The sequence below is a fragment of the Urocampus carinirostris genome, chromosome 14 (assembly GCF_059441175.1).
Source record: "Urocampus carinirostris isolate Australia breed hairy pipefish chromosome 14, RoL_Ucar_1.0, whole genome shotgun sequence".
Taxonomy (NCBI): domain Eukaryota; kingdom Metazoa; phylum Chordata; class Actinopteri; order Syngnathiformes; family Syngnathidae; genus Urocampus; species Urocampus carinirostris.
Window position 1 is genome coordinate 13531073 of NC_142362.1, and position 20143 is coordinate 13551215.

Genomic DNA, 20143 nt, shown 5'->3' on the forward strand with positions numbered 1-20143 from the left:
TGCAACATCAATTAGATTGAGCCAAGAAAACTATTTAAACCCTGCAAAAATAGAATCTTACCCCATTGGATGAACATTTTGCTAGCATATAGTACCTTAATGATATCTTACCTTAAAACAGTAATATACATATATATATAAAACCATGAGAAGGGGCCGCACACATTTCCCCCAAAAATGTGATTTATACACCGGGTGTGACTTATATATGTAATTTCTCTCTTAAAGCCCCAATGGGTAATATTTGACCACACTGTTTAAAAAAATGTTAATGTTAGTATGATAGTTCATGTATAGAATTTTGTTTACTTTAACCATGAAAAGAATCAAGAATCCAGATTGCAAGCCTCCACCTATTCTCTCCTCACACTTGTTGGTTAGCGCTTCCAATTGAGTGATTCATTTTCTTGGTTGAGTGACGTTTATCATTTATGACTACCTGAACCTCCCCCCAACATCAATATATTTAGATTAAGCCTTCTTCAGGTGCCAACAAAGCTCTATAAACGCACGCACACGTTTTTATTCTTCATACAATTCCTGCACGTTAAGTGCATTCTTAATTTTCCATTTGGGGTTGCGCTTCTTCTCCAAAGAGCTCCGCGGCCCCTGCAGATGGGCCCGCCGGCGGCCGCGCTCTTGGCGCTGCTGAGCTGCGCGGTGAGCGCGGTGGGCTCGCTCCACGGTGAACCGGGCGACCCCCGGCCGGCCGTAGACCCCCTGACGGTGCCCCGCGCCAACGCGCAGTGCTGGAACTCAGCGTCGGTTCGCCTCCTGGAGATGCGCTCGCCCCGGGTGGCTGACACGGCGGCGGGCTTCTGGGATTTGATGGAGGGGCTGCGGGCGTCGGAGGAGGGCAAACACACCGCCCTGTTCTGGGACCTGGCGCGCCTCTTCTGGGAGTTCTACCTGGATTGTGTCATGTCCAGGAGCCACGGCCTCGGAAGGAGACACGTCACGCGGGTGCACTCACTCACCACTGACAGTGAGTATCGGCGCTCAAAATCCATATTAACAAAAATAATGAAATAGAGGACAACTTGTTGGAAAATGAATTAATTGATAATAATAATCTTAGGCTTATTAATTCATTGTACTTTCACATTTTTTTATTGTAGATCTCCAAAAACCACCTGAAACAAGTTCTGAAAATATATCACGGGGTCATTGTGATTTCCTAGAAAATGTGTTTAGCTGTCATGATATTTCGTGGTTGCCTAAGCCTCTTTTAACCTTTAATTATTACGACTTGATAGTTATAACATAGTAACACCATAGTAATAACATGTTATTTTAGAAACGCATATCAAACTCATTTGTTCTAATCAGAAACAAAAAAATAGGTTTATCTTTGAATTAATTTTGATAACTCATCAGGCTATGGAATCTTATTAGGCATAGTTATCAATTTTTGCCATGCATTATTTTCCCAAAGAAACATTGAAAAATATAATAATATTAAAATAAATTTTAAAATGATGAAAAATGATGAATACTTTCCTCTCTAAAAATGTTGTTATGATTACATTTTTGTAATGGAAATCATTTTTCAAGTAGACCATTGTGGGGGAAAAAAAATAAGAAAATATAAGAAATGTTTAACGCTACTATTTCCAAAATTGTATTATTAATAATTGTTTACAATGGAAATTATTTAACAAGTAAAACATTTATTATTTATGTAGTATTACTGTAGTTTTATTATTGTACTTTCATAGCATTTCTGCAGTAGTATTTTTATCGTGTTTCTCTAGTATTTATCAAGTACTTTTTGGTAGTATATCTGTAGTATTCTGTAGTATGTCTACAGTCAGATTTTTGTAGTATTTATGTAGTATTACTCTACTTTTATTTTTGTAGTACGTTCATGACATTTCTGCAGTGGTATTTTTCTAGTATTTTCTCGGTAATATTTTGTATTATTTCTGTGGAATTTCTGTAGTATTTCCATAGTACATTTTTGTAGTAATATTACTGTGGTTGTATTTTTCGAATATTTCTATCATAATATTTCTGTAGTAGCATTTTTGTCGTATTTTGGTCATAATCTTTCTGAGTTATTATTCCTTTTTGAGCTATTTTTTAATCATTTTCACAGTACTATTTTTGTAGTAATTCTGGAGTAGTTTTTATTATTTCCATTGCAGTATTTTATTGTTAATTTAAGGACTCACATGAGTTACTTTTACATTTTTAGTTTTATACAGGGTAGATATTAAACTTTATATATTTTTGAAGCAACACAAAATTTAAAAATGACATTAAAAAAGAATTATCGTCATGGGTACACACAAATACTTTTAGTATTTGGCTCTATTCTGCAGATTTTTTTGATTATTGTCAATAATAACAACTTATCAGTTTCACATTTTGCCACCTGGCAACCACAAATGTACTTTATTTTTAAAACGTGTTTTTGTGTATTTTTGTGTTTGTGTATTCACAGAAGTGTTCAAATTCAACAGTTCAGGAGCAAACTGGAGGTTTTGGCTCAGAGTGAGACACAAAGGTCACATCAAAACCACCAACAGCAAAACTACTTGAGAGACACCTCAAATAAAGATTTTTCATTCTACTTCCTTTCTTGTACTATATGTGCGTTGTGGATTATGATTTCGATCTACAGACTTCGACTAATGTATATTGTACGTTGTGATACTCGGAATTTTGGAACGAAATGTTTTTTTTCCTCAGTGATTCAGGAACTAGGATCAGTATTTTCACACGAAGGCTGGTGTGAAGTGGGAACGAAACAAAAAATAATGATAACAGATAACAACGGGAACCAGATGAAGAAGTTGCTGTATCTGTATATAAAGAAAATAAGTATTTGAACACCCTGCATTTTGCTATTCCTCCCACTTAATACACAGGTGTTCAAATATTTTTTTTGCAGCTGTATCACACAAATAAATTGTTAAAAAATACCACAGCAGCTCAGGAGGTAGAGCGCTCGTCTTGGGTTCAAGGGATCCCAGTTCGAATCCTGGCTCGTCCGTGTTAAATGTCGAAGTGTCCTTGGGTAAGACACTGAACCCCTGATACCCCCAATAGGCAGGTTAGCGCCTTACATGGCTGCAAGGCCGCTATTGGGAAATGTGGAGCACAGTGTAAAGCGCTTTGGGAAGTCATTGACTTGAAAAGCGCTATATAAAATGCAGATCATTTCATTACACATTGTGATTTCGGGATTTTTCTTTTTAGTTTATCTCTCTCTCAGTGGACACGCACCTACGCTTAAAAATTTCAGATCCCTCCATGATTTCTAAGTGGGAGAAATAGCAAAATAGCAAGGTGTTCAAATACTTATTCTCTTCACTGTGTATATATGCTTAGTGGTTAGCGCGTGTGCGGCACAGTTCTAAGGTCTTGGGAACCTCCTGTGTGGGTTCAAATCCAGCTACCGGACTTACTGTGCGGAGTTTGTATGTTCTCCCCGTGCTTGCGTGGGCACTCCGGTTTCCTCCCACATTCCAAAGTCATGCATGTTAGGTTAATTGGCCGGTCCAAATTGTCCCTAGGTGTGAATGAGCGAGCGAGTTGTCTGTCCCTGTGTGCCCTGTGATTGGCTGGCAACCAGTTCAGGGTGTCCCCTGCCCACTGCCCGATGATTGCTGGGATGGGCTCCAGCACCCCCGCAACCCTACTGAGGATAAGCGGTGCGGCTAATGAGATGAGATGAGATGAGATATTTACAGGCAAGAAAGTATAATTAAAGACATGTAATTCAATATATTAATTTTGTGTTCCTCAGAAACATTAGTCAATTACATAAATCAAAGAAAAAAGTCAGATTGTACATATTTAACTTTTAAAAGGACCGTATGTATTATTTAGCACCTTCTAGTGGTAAACAAAGCTTAATTCGTTAAAAAAAAAGCATAAAGATTTTTTAAAAAGGTAACTGAATGAACCACCCTAAAAAGCAAATCTTTTTCAAAATACTGTAATTTTGTATTTATTTGAAATGAGATGTGAGAGCTGACGTGATTGTTGGCCATCTTGCTGCTATGGGTACACCCAAAAACCTTTCCTTTTTTCCTTTTGCAATGTTTTTTTTCAATTATTCTTTGTTTCTGTTTTTATCTTCTTCTTTTTTTTTTTTATTCCTTCTTTTTTTTTTTTTTCTTATCCTTGTTCTATTTTTCTTTTTACCCTTTCATTTTCTTATGTTATTCTTTCTTTTTTCTTACTTTTCTTCTTTTCTTTCTTTTACTTTTTCCTTCCTTTTTTATTTTTGCTTTTTTCTTATATATGTTTTTTCTTTCAATTCCCCCCTTTATCATTTATTACAATTTTATTTATTTCCTTTTTTCTTTTTAATCATTACTTTCCGTGTTTATTTTCTTATCTTACTTTTTCTTTCGGAAAAAGAGTGGGCAGGAAAAATCTGAAAAGAAAAACGTGGTGGTTTGGTCACTTTAAGTTTCCGTAGTTTGGATTTTTCTTTTGGCTTTAAACATTTGTATGCAGCTACAACACGCTGACCTATTGAGGTCAATTAAAACATACTGTCCCTTAAAAAATCCCTGCGTCCATGACGTCAACTTTGAATATATCGCTATATTTGTCTTCTATATGAAAAAAAATCCCAATACAAGCATGCATAAATTCAATGACGTCACTTCCGGTGTCCATCCCACTAAACCGGATAGAGTTACCTCACCTTACTGGGTTAGATACAATGGAAGTCCTTTAGCATTCGTGCTACGAGTTTCTATTTACTGTTAATGTCCATACAAACGCCCTTTACTATATGATTCAAGTATTTAATAAATGAGAAGCTGATAAACGCTTTGGGACTCCAAAGCCGAGAATATGTCTCAAGAAATGAAGCAGGCTGTGAGCTTGTCCAACTCCTCGAGGTATGTACCTGATTCGCCCAAACTTGATGAGGTGCGTTTACATCAAATACATTTAAAAAGATGGCGTCTTAACGTTTTAAAAGCGTCGTTTGATTATAAGATATACAATAGATGTGTTTTCGGTAAAGCGGAAGCTAAAAATGAAACCAGGAAAAGCCGGCTTAGGGGCGTCTCTCGGTGCTGGGCACGCTCGTTTATACACGTATTTTTTTCCCTTCAGGATATCCATCCATCCATTATCTGCACTGCTTATCCTCAGTAGGGTCGCGGGGGTGCTGGAGCCCATCTCAGCTGTCTTTGGGCAGAGGGCAGGGGACACCCTGAACTGTTTGCCAGCCATTCGCAGGGCACACAGGGACAGACAATTTGCTAGCTCATTCACACCTAGGGACGGTTTGGACCGGTGTTATTCCGAGAAATGCATCCCTGCCGAGATTTGCATCCCCTCGCTACTATAACCACTTTTACCTCGTTTTATCTCACTTTTATATCACTTTTTGGGAATGTAATGGCGAACATATAACAAAAACCACTTCGTCTTGCATTTGTTGGGAACGTAATACAACTTAAACCATTCCGTCTTTGCATTTGTTGTGAATGTAATCAAACGGCAATGCACACCGTATTTAAATCACTTTTGAGAACTGTTATGCACTCTACCATAAAGCTTATTATGCTGAAATAAGCTTTATGGTAGAGTGCATAACAGTTTTAATACGAGCGATTCGAGTAGAAAAAGGCAAAATTAACATGTTACCTGCTCAAAAGTGATATATTTACGGTGTGCATTACCGTTCGATTACATTCACAACAAAAACAAAGACGGAATGGATTAAGTTGTATTACATTCCCAACAAATGCAAGACGAAGTGGTTTTGGTCATATGTTCGCCATTACATTCCCGAAAAGTGATATAAAAGTGAGATACAACGAGGTAAAAGTGGTTATAGTAGCCAGGGGATGCATATCTCTGCAGGGATGCATTTCTCGGCACAACACGGGCCGACTAATCTGATATGCATGTTTTTGGAATGTGGGTGGAAACCCATGCAAGCACGGGGAGAACATGCAAGCTCGGGGAGAACATGCAAACTACACACAGGAGGTTCAATCTCATGACTTCAGAACTGTGCTGCACACGCACTAACCACTGTGCCACCATGCTGCCACCCTCGGGATATCATTGCTTTATATTTAATGACCCAAATTAGTTATAAAGAATAATGTTTAAGGACTATGATTTAATGTTTTGGGCTTTAGCATAGGTTGGTCGCTTGTAAATAAGGCAGTTTTCCGCTGACGGTCACGTGAATATGTCGTCACTCATGCTTTTGTTATTGAGTGTTGCAAACAAAATTTTCACGAAACAATCAAACAAAAATGCAAAGTTAATTGTTTTCAAGGGAACATAAAGCGTTACAGAAATACAGAAACAAATGAAAAAATCCTAAGTATGAAATCTTAAACTCAACACTAGGTAGGGGGAGATTCTTAAAGTACACTATCTAATTTTTAGTGCCTCTTAGTGGTACATAAAACTTTCATTCAGTAAATAGTTATTGATTTGAGTATTAGGCAAAAATACAGCAACTGCCATACCAATATTAATTTTTATTTTTATAAAGTTCATTGGTTGAGAAATTTGTGTTTTACACGCTGGAATCCCTACCTGAGGTCACCGCCATGTTTGTCTGGCAACTTGCTGCCATGTTGTGCTCTGTGGCATTGGTTTTCATTCTCATAGACAATACAGTGTCACCCAGTAGTCAAATATTACACACCGAGTTTTTAAGTAAATTAAATACTGCACAGAATTGACGTTCTCCTTGTATTTTATACGATTTTTGATCATTTTAAATTGTGTAGACCGGGTGGAAACATTTGTTGGCCTTGAGAGGGATGGGCACCATCTGGCTGTACTTGCCCAATACACACCACAGGAACTGGTGCCCCTATCACCCTAGTGGTTAAGGAATCCACCCACCATGCCGTATAACATTTTTTTGTACGAGAAATTAAAAATAAAACTTTTTTTTTTTTTTTAAATTGTCTCGTCTTGCCCATTTCTAATCTGCATATTCTCAGTCACTAATAACAGATGACAACGTCACCAAGTAACGGAAGATAATGAGAACTAATACTGTGGAACAGATGCAGTCTGCAAAATCTTGCACTGTTGCGCAAAATAAGAGACAATAAATTCACTACGAGTGTTGAAAGAACTCAGAAAGATGCTGTTTATGTTGTTTATTTAGTAAATTAAATAAACTTGTGATTGTATTTGAAATGGTCCTTTTCTTGCTTTCACCACTTTCATCCCCAATCCCCCGTTTCTTTTCCTTTAGCGTAATGCGCTCCCTAGTAGGAACACAGAAATAAAGCAGATGGGCTCGGTGGGAAAAAATATAAAGGCTCTTTGGACTCAGTTGGGCATTGTTAACACATGCTTTATAGAGAAAATATTTCATTTGAGACTTTTTAAGGTCAGCTCAAACTACGCACCCCACCTTTTAACTCACATTCCTCAAATAAACCAATGGAACTTTGTGTATTTCGATTGTTATGTGTTTGACATTTTAAAATGTAACGTTCTTAAATGTGTTGTGATAGTTTCTGTGTGTTGTTAGCATTTTAGGCAACGGAAAGTTAGGTGTGATATTTACATTGCAAAATAACCCCACAAATGATACTCCATAGAAAAATTTCAAATCCATCGAGCCAATAATTACATTTTTACCTAACTGTTTGACTGCACGCAGCTCAAATAAAGATGCAGTCCCCTGCAAGACCCCAATCCAAATGCTAAACGAATATGGCATCAAACACGGAAAAACCCCGACCTATGTCCTGGAGAAAACTGGGGGCGAGGCCCATCGGCCTAGCTTCGTGTTATCCGTTACCATCGGAGACGTCTGCTGCAAAGGTTTATATCCGATTAGTGCGTTTTAAACTAACTCTTTTTATTATGTGACATTCATATAATTTAGTGTTGTTGCGTTTTCCAGGTGAAGGTCCCAGTAAAAAGGTGGCGCAACACATTGCTGCCACCAATGCGCTGCATGTCTTAAAGGTGGACACATCATCCCTGTGAGTATTACGTACATGCTGACTGCACTATGTTTGTTCACTGCTCAAAACAGACACCGCACAAAAAAACTGAAAACTCATGCCAACACTACCTCATACGAATATAATGGTACACATGTCTATGTTCTTGCACATGTCGACTGCACTACGTTTACTGCTCACCTTGCACAATGTCTGACCATTTCTTTTTTCTGCACTATGATGTCTATGTTTGCACCAATGCATATGCTGACTATTTTTTTGCACTATGATGACTTTGCACCAAATGCAATATTGCACAACCCTTACGATACCAACGGTATCACGAGAACACTGTATGTAACATCCCACATGCCGACATTTCTTGTGTAAATACCATGTAAATTATAACTATAGCCTTATCCCCCTTGTTTTATAACCTTATCGTCTCTGTTCCTTTATCTTCTTGGCTCATACCTCACTGTGAATGTGTAAAACTGGAGTGTCATGCCCAATTTCGTTGTCACAATATGTTAACCCATTTTGTAACAATGACAATAAAGTTATATTCTATTCTATTATATTCCATATTTTAATAAAACCTACGCAAACATTTGGTGTAAAGCTTTGATTTTTAAGTTATTAAAGCAGTGTAATACAGTATTAATTTGAAATTTCCCGGTCTTTTGCGACCTCGGTGCATTGATTAATTTTTTTCTATTAATAAAATTGTCGCTATACTTTAACAAGTTCCTTTACACTCCAAACAATCGGAGTACTGCCTTCAGTACTTTGATACTTTTTATGATTACAGACTTTACAAATAAATATGACCTCTGTTATCTAGGTACTGATTGGAGCAATCCCGATGTCTTTTTTTCAGACTATTGACAATCTAATAATCCCATAGCACAAGCAACATAATCAGGCTAATAGACATCAATTCCGCATTTAACTTTGGACAGTAAGTAAAGGATGATTTAATTCTTGTCACTCACCAAAATCTACAAAGTAGCAAGGTTCATTCATTCATTCAAGGTCGTTTGTGTGCTTCATAGCTGCATCATGTGTGTTTTTAAGTAAAGCTTTTATGCGCTTCCCTGAAGCAGGGACTTACACTACGAATTGAAACTGTGGCATGTTTGCAAATAACGGCTGTGATATTAATACAATTTATCATACTTAACAGCTCAATTTGGAGACATTTAAATAAGATTACGTGGACATTTGAAAGTTATAATAAAGAAAATAAATCACAACAACCTATCTATTGAACCATCATTGGTGATTTGCATGCTAAATTGCCACACAAAAATCTTTTTCAAAAGTTGTACCTTATCGTTCTCTACTCGCAATAGTAACTCAACTCTACTGGACACTGTCTGCCAATCTGAATACAGTTACCCCTCACTATAACTTGTTTTACTTTTAACGGATTGTGTTCTACATTCTGAATGGCCAAACAATCTTCCCTATTAGTATTATTTGACGATATGGTGGTTACTTCTGGAAAAAAAAAAATCAGTTTTTAAACAAATGCTTCATCCTGAAAAACGGGTTTGTTCTTCCGTTTTAGTGTATAATAAGATATTTAATTGTATAATAATGAAAAAATAAAGGTTTTCTACTTAATGTATTTCAACTATCATGGTTTCTTTTTGGAATCTAACACCCGTGATAAATGAGAGATTACTGTACCCCAATCTGATGTAAGAAAAAAGTTACCTTACTAGAACATAACTGTTTTTCCCAGGCATCGTAATCGCTGCGCGAATTGCGGCCCTGGGCTGGGCAGTGGCAGTGGAGATCAAATTTTTTGGGTGGGGACAGCTCATTTAGATGGGATAGAGTTCAGTAGGGGAAGAGTATACACTGTCTCTAGGACAGAGGCTGTAGTGTACCACAGACTTTAATTTTGGGGCCTGTCTAATTAAGCAAAACGGGTGTATTGATATTGATGTCTTTCCTTCAGGAGCCTTCCTGTGAAGCTAGAGGACAACAGTGAAGAAGTAGATTCAAACGGCATCCCCAACTCAGTTGGCACATTGCAGGTAATATAGCACTGAAGCAACTTACGAACTAATTCAACTTACGAAGGATCCTCCGGAACCTAACTCGTTCGTTCATCGGGCAGCTTTTAAATCAGAGGTCAGATATGTGATCACCTGTAACCTCTGCAATTGTGCTGTTTTATAATATTCTGTATTTTATGAATGTTTTTTTTTTTTCAATAAAAGCCCTTCTGTGGACAGACATTAAGAAACATCCTTGGCGTAAATATTATAGTATGTGACATGGGTTTATGGAGCATACTTGTCCCTTTTCAAATAAACGAAACTTGAAACTCATTAAGACCTGACCCATTTTCATGCCTGTTTTAAACTAGGGTTCTGCCTGCAGGCACCGTTATGCTAACGCTAACTTTATGCTAACCGCATCGGTATTGTAGTTTTTCAGCATGAAGATTTTGCTTAAATTTCCTTCTCGATAGGAGCTGTGCTTGCAAAAAGGCTGGCGCTTTCCAGAGTACACCACGCTTTTGGAGACAGGTCCACCACACAGGCGAGAATTCACAGTCACCTGTGCGATTGAATCCTTGTCGGAGACCGGTAAGAAGCATGTCGTTCAGTTGAAATGGACACAGGGTTCATCTTTCCTGTTTTCTGACCAAGCAGCTGTCGCCAATTCCAAAAAGGCAGCGAAGAAGGCGGCTGCCGAGAAGATGGTGGCCAAGCTCCAGAGTCTGTCGGGCTCCTCAGAAATCACTTGGGTGCGTCACGCAGAGTACTCATTTGATGATGAATGTAGCAACTCACCATGATTTTTTTTGACCCAGACACCAAAACCCAGGGTAGGATTTGAGAATTTGAAGAATTCCTCAGCTGAGAAGATTTCCTTCTTGAGGAAGAACCCACTGAGTATGCCTAACACGGACTATGTACAGCTTATGGACGAGCTGTCCAAAGAGCAAAGCTTTGGTGTTGCCTATTTGGATATTGGTAGGTTTGTTTTTCTTTAGGGAGTTAAGTTAATCCAATTTCAGTACAGGGCCCCCACTACATACAGGCTATGAGAAATTCAAAAAACATTGGTACCTGAGTATACAAACCTAATTTTTTCCAAGATCGTGCTTGTAGATCGACTTGCTCGTGTAACAAGCAAATTTTTGATACGGATTATTGTACTGTATTTATATGTTCTATAACTACATTCGAGTGTGTTTTTGGTGATTAGGGAAGATTGTGTTTTATATCTATTTAGGATCAACTTGAATGCTTTGCAGGGAACAAATTAATTGGTTTTCAGTCATTTCCTATGGGGAAAATTTGTTCGAGCTACGATAAATTGTAGATAGAATCTCAATCTGGGGATGAAATAATCATGTATGTAGAAGTGCTAGTCGTATTTAACAACTAAAAAATGTTGCACTATTTAACAAAAATACATTGACCTCTAGTTTCCCACAGAAACCATTCTTACTGCCTTTCGGTGTTCTTTCCAGACGAGTTGACGGCCAACGGGCAGTTCCAGTGCCTGTTGGAGCTGTCCACCTCCCCTGTCACCGTTTGCCACGGCACAGGCATCTCCAGCGGTAACGCCCATAAATCCGCCGCACATAGCGCCCTTCAGTACATCAAGATCATGGTCAAGTAAAACCCACAAATTGGGAGAACATTTTTAGTAACTACTACAAATTCAGATTTTGTGATTTAGAATGGAAAAGCATCAAATTCAAATTTTGTTCACGTACAAGGACGAGAAAGCTGTGCAGCTGGTCACCCGTGGTTCTTTTTGGACATTTGTTACTATTGAAAAGGACTTGACGCATGTTGGAGGGACGCAGACACAAATTTTTCGAGTGTATTGTTTGTATAATCCACACAAATGCCATCTTCGCTGCAAATGTGTGTATCGGGTCGCCAGCCTTTTTGAAGCAGAGAGCTACTTTTTTGTTAATGATTGGCGCAAGGAACTAGCAGTTTGATGTGCATTTCTTAAATAACAATTTATGTTTTCAATGTTACTATTATGATATTACTAGGTTTTAGTTTTTAGAGGTAGGGTTGAAATAGGTTCATTCAACCATTGAAACGTCAGCCTTCTATAAGGGCACTAGGTTATTTAAGTATATAAAATAGACCACCGTAAATTATGCACTACAAACGTCTGCTTGTTTTGTGAAATTCTAAACACTTTGGTTTCAAATATGGTGCGTATTATCCTGGTTTTTATTTGATCTTTTGTTATGGTGAAATAGAAATACAGCCAGCTGCTCTATGGCTCAACGCATGCGCTCTTAATATAAAACACCGCAGTGGCGTCTGGAAACATTTATCATTTGAGAGAAAATATTCATTTTTTTGCCAATGTTCATATAATGCATAACAGAAGCAAAACCGGAGGTTTGACAGTACTTTATTTAATATTTACAACAATATTTCAACTTTTTCAACCTCAAATCAAGTCCTCAATGTATACATCCGAAATGAGCAGCAGTGGAAGTTATCTATCTACACTTCTATTTTTGTATAATTTGCATCAATGTTAGGTCGTTCACTTAAATCTTTGAGAAACGGTAACAAGCGAATGCAATCTGGTTAAAAACTGTTGTAATCACCAATGAAAACAACACCAAAAGGCATGTCTGTGTTGCATTTTGGCACTATTCTCCACAGTATGGTTGTCCTGGCGATGTTGTACAGAAATATATGGCTCACATTTTACGCAAGCCCTCGTTTGTGTATTCCTTCGTAGCAATAGTAAATATTTGCCCGTCTTTGTAGTCGTCATCTTTAATGGTCAAAGGTTTTCAAAATTCGTAACAATACCAGACCAGAGCAAAACAGGAAACAACCTAGTCGAAAACAGCGTCAGGTGTGCAGGGGCACGGTGCCAATGCCAAATTCCCCGTGTGGTCGGCATCAGGTGTGCACCAAAATTAAAATGTAAGAAATTGATGTCAATTTTTATGGCTTTTTAAGCCTTAGCTTTGAATCTGGTGCAGCCTGTATAAAGACAAAAATGATTTTTGTTCTTAAAGGACAGTGTGTAATATTTCGTGCCTCCTAGTGGTACAAAAATGTATTCAGTAAAAAACATTGATCTGAATGTTGGGTAAAAATACCTGAACTGTCATAGCATTTTTAATTTTAATTTGAAAAAAATCATCGGTTGAGAAGTTTGTATTTCTTTTACATAGTGGAATCCCTACCTGGCAATTTGCTGCTACGCAGTGCTCTGTGGCACTGGTTTTTGTTTGCATTAAACATTACAGTGCCATCTAGTAGTAAAATATTACACACTGGGGCTTTGAATTTGAACATGCGGCTTTTAATCAGGTGCGCCCTGTACTCCTGAATTTACAGATATTTTAAGAATTCATTATGTATTTGAATACACTGATTATGATAATTTCTCATGCCAGTTAGAAATCAAATTTCTCAGAGAATCGCTTTGACCCAACACGAACCATGTTCTAAGGGCAGGGGTGTCCAAAATTTTCAGAAAGCGGGCCAGATTTGGTAAGCTGAAAATGTGTGAGAGCTGACTATTCAGCCTTGCATGTTTCATAAATACAACTCCTGTGAAAGGTTTGCAGTGCTTGGCGATCAGAGTTGCGACCTTTTAACTCACCTTTGTAGCATATTCATTTGATTCACAGGGTCTCGTGAAAAGGTGCTGCTCTGACGTTAAAACGGCTTCCAGTTGCTTCACCTTTTCACAGCATTTATTTCCTGGTAGCTTTTTGTAGTTTAATTTGTCTGGCACTAGATATATTCGTATTTGACAACAGCCACAGTCTCTTGGCAAACCAGACTGACAGAGTTGTTTTGGATTTCTGTGAAAAAGTACTCAAATTTCCACTTGTCCCGGAAGCTGCGGCCCTCACAGTCAACTTTCCTTTTTCAGATAAAATTCTCGTGTAAATCCAAGGGCAAGGTTGCCAAAGGGCTACTGCTATCATCTTGCAAAAAAAAAATTTTTGCCTAATTTTTCGTAGCTGGCCACTGGGCTGGATTCCGGACATGCTTGTCTTAGGGGGTGTGTGGGCACCACGTTGTGGCCCCCAGTTACTGTATTGGGTGCTAAAATATAAAAATAACAAACGAAACAAGCACTCTTGCATCATGTCAACAATATGTAATTGGTTTTTTTTCACGCACAATAAAAAGATCCAACTGGGTAAATGAACGCTTTTATTAGTCCAAGCACAATGTAGCAGCAGTGTACAGTGTTGATGGAACGATATGTACTTGAGTTTCAATTGCACTTTTTGTACGAAGATACCATCGAAAAACCGAGCGGAATTGGGCCGACCCCCCTTTTTTGTAAGGCATCCGTAACAATCACTGACAGACTACACATGCAGGTGCTAAAGGAGATGGAGAGGTGTTTGCTTTTCAATTGTTTTTTAAATCCTTTGTTTAGGAGCATCCTGTCTGTCCATCTGTTCTATTTGCCACTTGTGCACGTTTTCGCTTTTTTATTTCTTTTTCGTTTTTTTTCCTGTTCCACCTCAGACAGATGAACGTTACAAAAAGGATAAACAGATGGACCAGTTTTCACTGGTTCAAATGTGCTGTATTTACAGTTGCCGCATGGTAGCTTAGCAAAGAGTTGTGTTTGTCGCGGGGGTGTCAAAGATTCAGCCTGTGGGCCAGATCAGGCCCACCAACCGATTGAATCTGGCACGTGAGACAATGCTGTGAGAAGCGCAAGAGAAAAATAAGCTGTAGTGTTAAATATGTCCACTTGATGTTGCCTAAGCCAGGCACCAATCCAAAAGCAACTGTAGCTGTATTTCTCTTTTGTTTTTATCTTTCTCCATATTCATTTCTCTCTTTGTCTTTCTATCTTTTCTCTCCTTTTTTGCTCTTTCTCTTCTCCCTCTATTAGTTGCTTTCTCTTAGTCTTTTTTCCTATTTCTCCTCTTTCTCACTCCTTTCTTTTCTCTCTCTCTCTCCCCTTTTCACAAATTTTATGTTTTTTTCTCTTGCTCTTTCTCCTTCCCTTTCTCTTAGCTTCCTCTCTCTCTCTTTATCTCTCTCTCTCTCGATCATTTGGTGTCTCGATCATTTGGTGTCTCGATCATTTGGTCTCTCTCAATCAGTTGGTCTCTCTCTGGATCACTTGGTCTCTCTGTCTCTCTCGATCAGTTGATCTCACTCTTTCTCTCCCTCTCGATCAGTTGCTCTGTCTCTCTCTGTCTCTCGATCAGATGGTCTCTCTCTTTTGCGCTCTCTCTCCTCTCTCTTTTTTCCCCTTTAGTCCGGCCCCTGTGAGCTTTTTCCTACCTTTTTGGTGCCGTGCTATACTGAGAGTGTCACCCCTATTTACTGCTTGTGTATTACATTGGGCTAAAACACGGTTTTCCTTAGGCTTCAACGGCGCTAAGCTGTGCAAATGAGTGTGAATTGTAGAATTTATGACCAGATGTGAGTGAAATTCTTAAATGCGGTAAGGCACAGCAAGTGAAACAATTTACAAGTTGTGGGCTGACATGATTAGCAAAAGTGTCTTTTTGTTCTGTATCTACCGTAACTTCCAAAGAAATATCCACTAATAGAGCATTTATAGCTGTACTAATTTGGCAGATAATAAAACCTAATGAACAAAAATAGTATGTTCCTTAAATGTGCAGCAGGTGGCTCTGCTGTCTCAAAGTTGACTACATAGCTGCCTGAACATGATGTACTGTACAGAAAAAGGAGATGGAGAGCATTTGCTCTTTTCAGCACCAACAAAAATCATTTCAGGTAAAGGTGCTACAGATTTAGCCACATCTTCTCTTTATGTAAAATCTGCAAGATTTGATATGTTTTTGGAGGAGTGCTAATAAAAATGCTTAGATAGAGGCATCAAATGTTTTGGTGTTTTGCTTAGCTCCATGGATAGATATCTTTAAACAGGAATGGGCAAACCTATTACAGACATTTTTTTAAGAATAAAACAAAATATATAATCAAATAGTGCTCAAGGCCTTTTAACCTTAGTTATAAATCATATCATTTATGAATTCCTTATTATAACTTAACAAAATATTAAAAAATAAATAAAAATGTACACATATCTTATTATCATTTGTTGTAGGGGGAAAACATAGTAATTCATATATACAATAAAAATAATATATTATTAATTGACCAGGAAAAGACCCCCATAAGGAACACATCCAATTTTGGGTAATGATATTTTTGAAAAATTTCACATAATTTTAAAAAAAGCAATAAACATAAACAAATACATTATTAAGTACACCTTTTTCTCACTAAAAATATGAACAAATTATTATTCTCGCATGACTGCTCCAGTGCTTATAGGGACATTGTATGATATCACTTTCTAGTGGTTAAAAAGGCTACAATCATAAAACTAAAAACATTTATTTGAATAATAAAAATATTTTCAGCTGCTCAAAAATACATTGTCAACTAGTTTTTATCTTAAAGGGACAGTGTGTATCATTCAGTGCCTCTATGTAGTAATAAAACTGTACTAATGAAAAACAATATTGATTTAAATAATAAATAAAAACATATGAACTATCATATAAACATGCCTTTTTAAAAATACTTGTAAGTCAAGCAATTTGTATTTTACATAACATGAGGATCTCCTAGAGGGAGCCCACATGATTGTCTGCCATCTTGCTGCTATGGGTACCCCTAACCCCTAAAGACCAAAAACCTTGTGAAAGGCTGGGCAAATGAATTTAAAGAAAATAGGGACGTTATGCCACTTTAAGTTGCCGGAGTTTGCATTCTTCCTTGTGCGTTGCAGCACTCGTTTTTGGTTGAACTACATAATATTTGTAGTGTCTCTAAGATGCTAAGTGCTACAGTTTGCCCACTCCTGCTTTTTTAGCATCTCTCTTGCCAAGTAGTTTACAATCTGAGAGACTAGACATTAAACTAACCAAGTACCATATTTTCCTGACTATAAATCGCACTAGATTATAAATTGCACCAGCCAAAAAACTGCACAATCAAAAAGGAAAAAACATGTATATATAAGTGGCACCTGGAGTATAAGTCGCATTTGTGAGGGAAATTTATTTGATAAAATCCAACACCAAAAACATACATGTCATCTTGAAAGGCAATTTCAAATAAAAACTAAAAAAAGAAATGCCCCCTTAGCATAAGTCACTCGCGCAAATGTTGCCAACACAACTTTGTATCTCATTTTTGGAGAATGTATTAAAACAGTAAAACACAGAGCATTTGCACTTTGTACAAAAAAATCACTTTTGAGTAAGTTGAAAATATTTACTTAGGCAATATGACGCCTTATTTTCTGAACATTCATGTCCCGATTGGTAAGAAAAGGTGGTGTCACTTCGCCAAAGTAAATTGTTTCAATTTGCTTCAAAGTGATTTTTATAAAACTAGGCGTGTTGAAACTTTTCAGAAAGCGGGCCAAATTTGGTAAGCTGAAAATGGGTGAGGGTCGACTATTCAGCCTGGCATTCTTTGAACAGTCATTCATGAAAGGTTAGCAATGCTTGGCGATCAGAGCTCGTCGCTTGCCTTTGTAGCAATTTCATTTGACACACAAGGTAAAAAAAGCACAGCTGTGCCGTAAGGACAGCTTCCAGTTGCTTCACCTTTTCACAGCGTTCGTCCCCATGTAGCTTTTCATAGTCAGCATGTTTTGTCTGGCAGTGCCTCTTTATAGTATATTCTTTGAAAACGGCAACTGCCTCTTGGCAAATTAGGCAGACATAGTTGTTTTGGATTTTGGTAAAAAACAAACAAACTCCAAGTTCCACTTGTCCTGGAAGAGGTAGTCCTCACAATGAACTTTTCTTTTTTATTTACAGTAGCCATGTTGGAAATAGGGTGGGCTAAAATTCTCACAAAAAGCCATGGGCAAGGTCCCATAACGCTACTGCCATCATCTGGTGAGATGGTGTTTTGTTTTTTGTGCATTAATAGGGGCGGCAGTAGCTTAGGGGGTTGAGCGCTCGTCTTGGGATCAAGAGGTCGTAGGTTCGATTCCCGGCGCCTCTGTGTTGTTATATGTCGAAGTGACTTTGGGAAAGACACTGAATCCCTAATGCCCCCCGATAAGCAGGTAGTTGCCTTGCATGGCAGTCGGTGTATGAATGGGTAAGTGTGAAGCACATTGTAAAGCGCTTTGGGAAGTCTTCATTAAAAAGTGCTATAGAAATGCAGACCATTTACTTTTATCTTATACTGGGCTTTACTGTTCTATTATATTTCCCCCAAAAATGAGATCCAAAGTCATTTCAGTGACATTTGCGCAAGTGACGTATGCTAGTGGGGGCATTTCAAGCGGGGGGGAGACATTTTTTAGGCATGATCATTCCAGGCCTAGAGCGCCCTCTTGTTGTTTAATGTGAAAATAACATGTGAAATGATATGTACCAATAATTAAAAAAATAAACTCGATATAATAATGTGTTAATAATTTCACATATAAGTTGCACCAGAGTATAAGTCGCACCCCCGGCCAAAGTATGAAAAAAAACTGCGACTTGTACTCCGAAAAATAAGGTACTCTTCTTATCGGGGAAGGGGGTTCTGAACCTGGCCACAATGTCTAATCTAACATGTTGTGGGCTCAGATGTTCAGTTTTTTTGAGCCGTCCCTCATCACAACCTGTATTAAAACGCAAAAATATAAATGAACTCTGCCAAGATATTTTATAAAAATATCTCTTTTTTTTTTTTTTCTACAACATTAACGATGTATTCAATATGGTCGGACGCTAGTGAAAGCTCTCTAAGCATGCATGTAGCTATTTATGAGCGTCCCAGTTTAAGGCCGCCTCAGGAAAATTCCAGGCGAAACTTGTACCTTCGCAAGCAAGGATGAAGGTAACCCCCTTTCGACCGAAACCCCAACAGGGCTTGTTCAGGTCCCAGTGCGTGTTTTAAGGATTCTTCTCACTTGACGAGGGGCCGTGTGCTACCACAGACTCACTGTAGGTTCCATGTTGATGAAGCCGGGGTTTTTGCGCAGCTCCCAGTACAAGTTGTTGGAGACCCATCGTTCCCTGTGATTAGCGTCCACCACTTTCCTGCAGGGGAAACACAGCGCTTGAGTACTGCAGATAAAAGAAGGATGGAGTAAAGCAGGGATCTCAAACTTAATTGAGTTGGGGGTTGGTGAGGCCAGGATCAGGGTGAGGTTTGACCAAACAGGGTTTTCCATGTAAAAAGCGCTGTTAAGAGCTTTTGCTGTTCTTAAATGGATAGTGTTTTATATTTGTCCACTAGATGTCGCTGTAATGTGTAGTGTAACCAAGAATGAGTCCAAGGAAGACTACAAACTACGGAGACAGAAAGTGAGCAAAAAAAGCACCCCTTTTCTTCCATTTTTTTACCCGCCATTTCTGGATGAAAGGAGTTTGTTTTTTCAAATGGATAAAAAATAGGGGAGAAGAAAAAAGAGAAAGGTAAAAAAGGAAAACATTAAAAGTGGGGGAAAAGAAAGCAAAAAAATAAGAAAATGGAGAAAGGAGATAGGAAATAAAGAAAAGCGGGGAATTAAAAAGAAAAAAGACCACCAAAATGCTATTTTCTCTGTTGTTCTTTTAATTCTTTATTTTTTTCCTTTTTCTCGAGTTTTACTTTTCGTCTTTTTTTTCTTCATTTTTCTCTTATTTCTCTTCAGAAGTAATAAAGGTGCGTCACTTTGAGTCTCCATATTTTGTCTTCTGTTGTGATTTTAGCACTCAGCTTTGTTGTCGCGACAGAATACAGCTACATTTTGTGGAAAAATAATACACACTGTCCCTTTAACATTAATATTAAGGCTAGGGCCTCAAACTATCATCATGGGGGCCGCCATTGGCACCACGGCCGCGAGTTTGAGACCCGTGGATTCAAGGATATGTTGGTTCCTACAGGATTTCGTGATCTTTGATTCGAAACTTAAGCTTCAGGGTTCGTACAGGTGCTTGAAAACGGGGAAAAAACTCAAATTTTTGTGTTGTGTTTTCAAGGTTTGAAAAGTGCTTGGATTTTTGCTGAAGTGCTTTTAAATGCTTGAAATTGTTTCTCAACAACTGCTTAAAAATCACGCCGGTACTGCGCTCAGGTGGCTTTGCTTCGCTATAGCATTTCCTCTTTCCCGATTTGTAACGGCAACCGGCATTAGTTTGTGTGGCATTGCCCCATAAACTGTCATCCCCTTTTACAGGTCACGCCCATTCTGACAGGTACATGGCCCATTATAAATTATCATTGATGTGTAATCCTTGC

General features: G+C 38.2%; 3 protein-coding genes across 4 annotated transcripts in view; 2 read left to right on the top strand and 1 right to left on the bottom strand.

Moving 5' to 3' along the window:
* The first annotated feature begins 615 nt into the window (after positions 1-615).
* Positions 616-2544, top strand: LOC148352682 (protein FAM237A-like). Its single transcript, XM_088353497.1, has 2 exons — positions 616-985; positions 2447-2544. Exons 1-2 carry the CDS (start codon positions 616-618, stop codon positions 2542-2544), a joined length of 468 nt encoding a protein of 155 aa, XP_088209623.1.
* A 2104-nt stretch (positions 2545-4648) lies between these two features.
* On the top strand, positions 4649-12687 carry prkra (protein kinase, interferon-inducible double stranded RNA dependent activator). Of its 2 annotated transcripts, none has more exons than XM_088353420.1 (8): positions 4649-4865; positions 7625-7788; positions 7871-7952; positions 9883-9961; positions 10402-10519; positions 10583-10680; positions 10747-10909; positions 11413-12687. In XM_088353420.1, the coding sequence occupies exons 1-8, from the start codon at positions 4819-4821 to the stop codon at positions 11562-11564; spliced, it is 903 nt and encodes a 300-aa protein (XP_088209546.1). In that variant the 5' UTR covers positions 4649-4818; the 3' UTR covers positions 11565-12687. The 2 variants fall into 2 exon arrangements, with proteins under 2 accessions (XP_088209546.1, XP_088209548.1); XM_088353422.1 differs by having other exon boundaries at positions 10586-10680.
* A 1406-nt stretch (positions 12688-14093) lies between these two features.
* Positions 14094-20143, bottom strand: part of osbpl6 (oxysterol binding protein-like 6) — a 52417-nt gene continuing 46367 nt past the window's right edge. Inside the window, exon 23 of the mRNA XM_088353417.1 lies at positions 14094-18957. Coding sequence (XP_088209543.1) covers positions 18846-18957 — 112 coding nt within the window. The 3' untranslated portion in view covers positions 14094-18845. The remainder of the gene's footprint in view (positions 18958-20143) is intronic.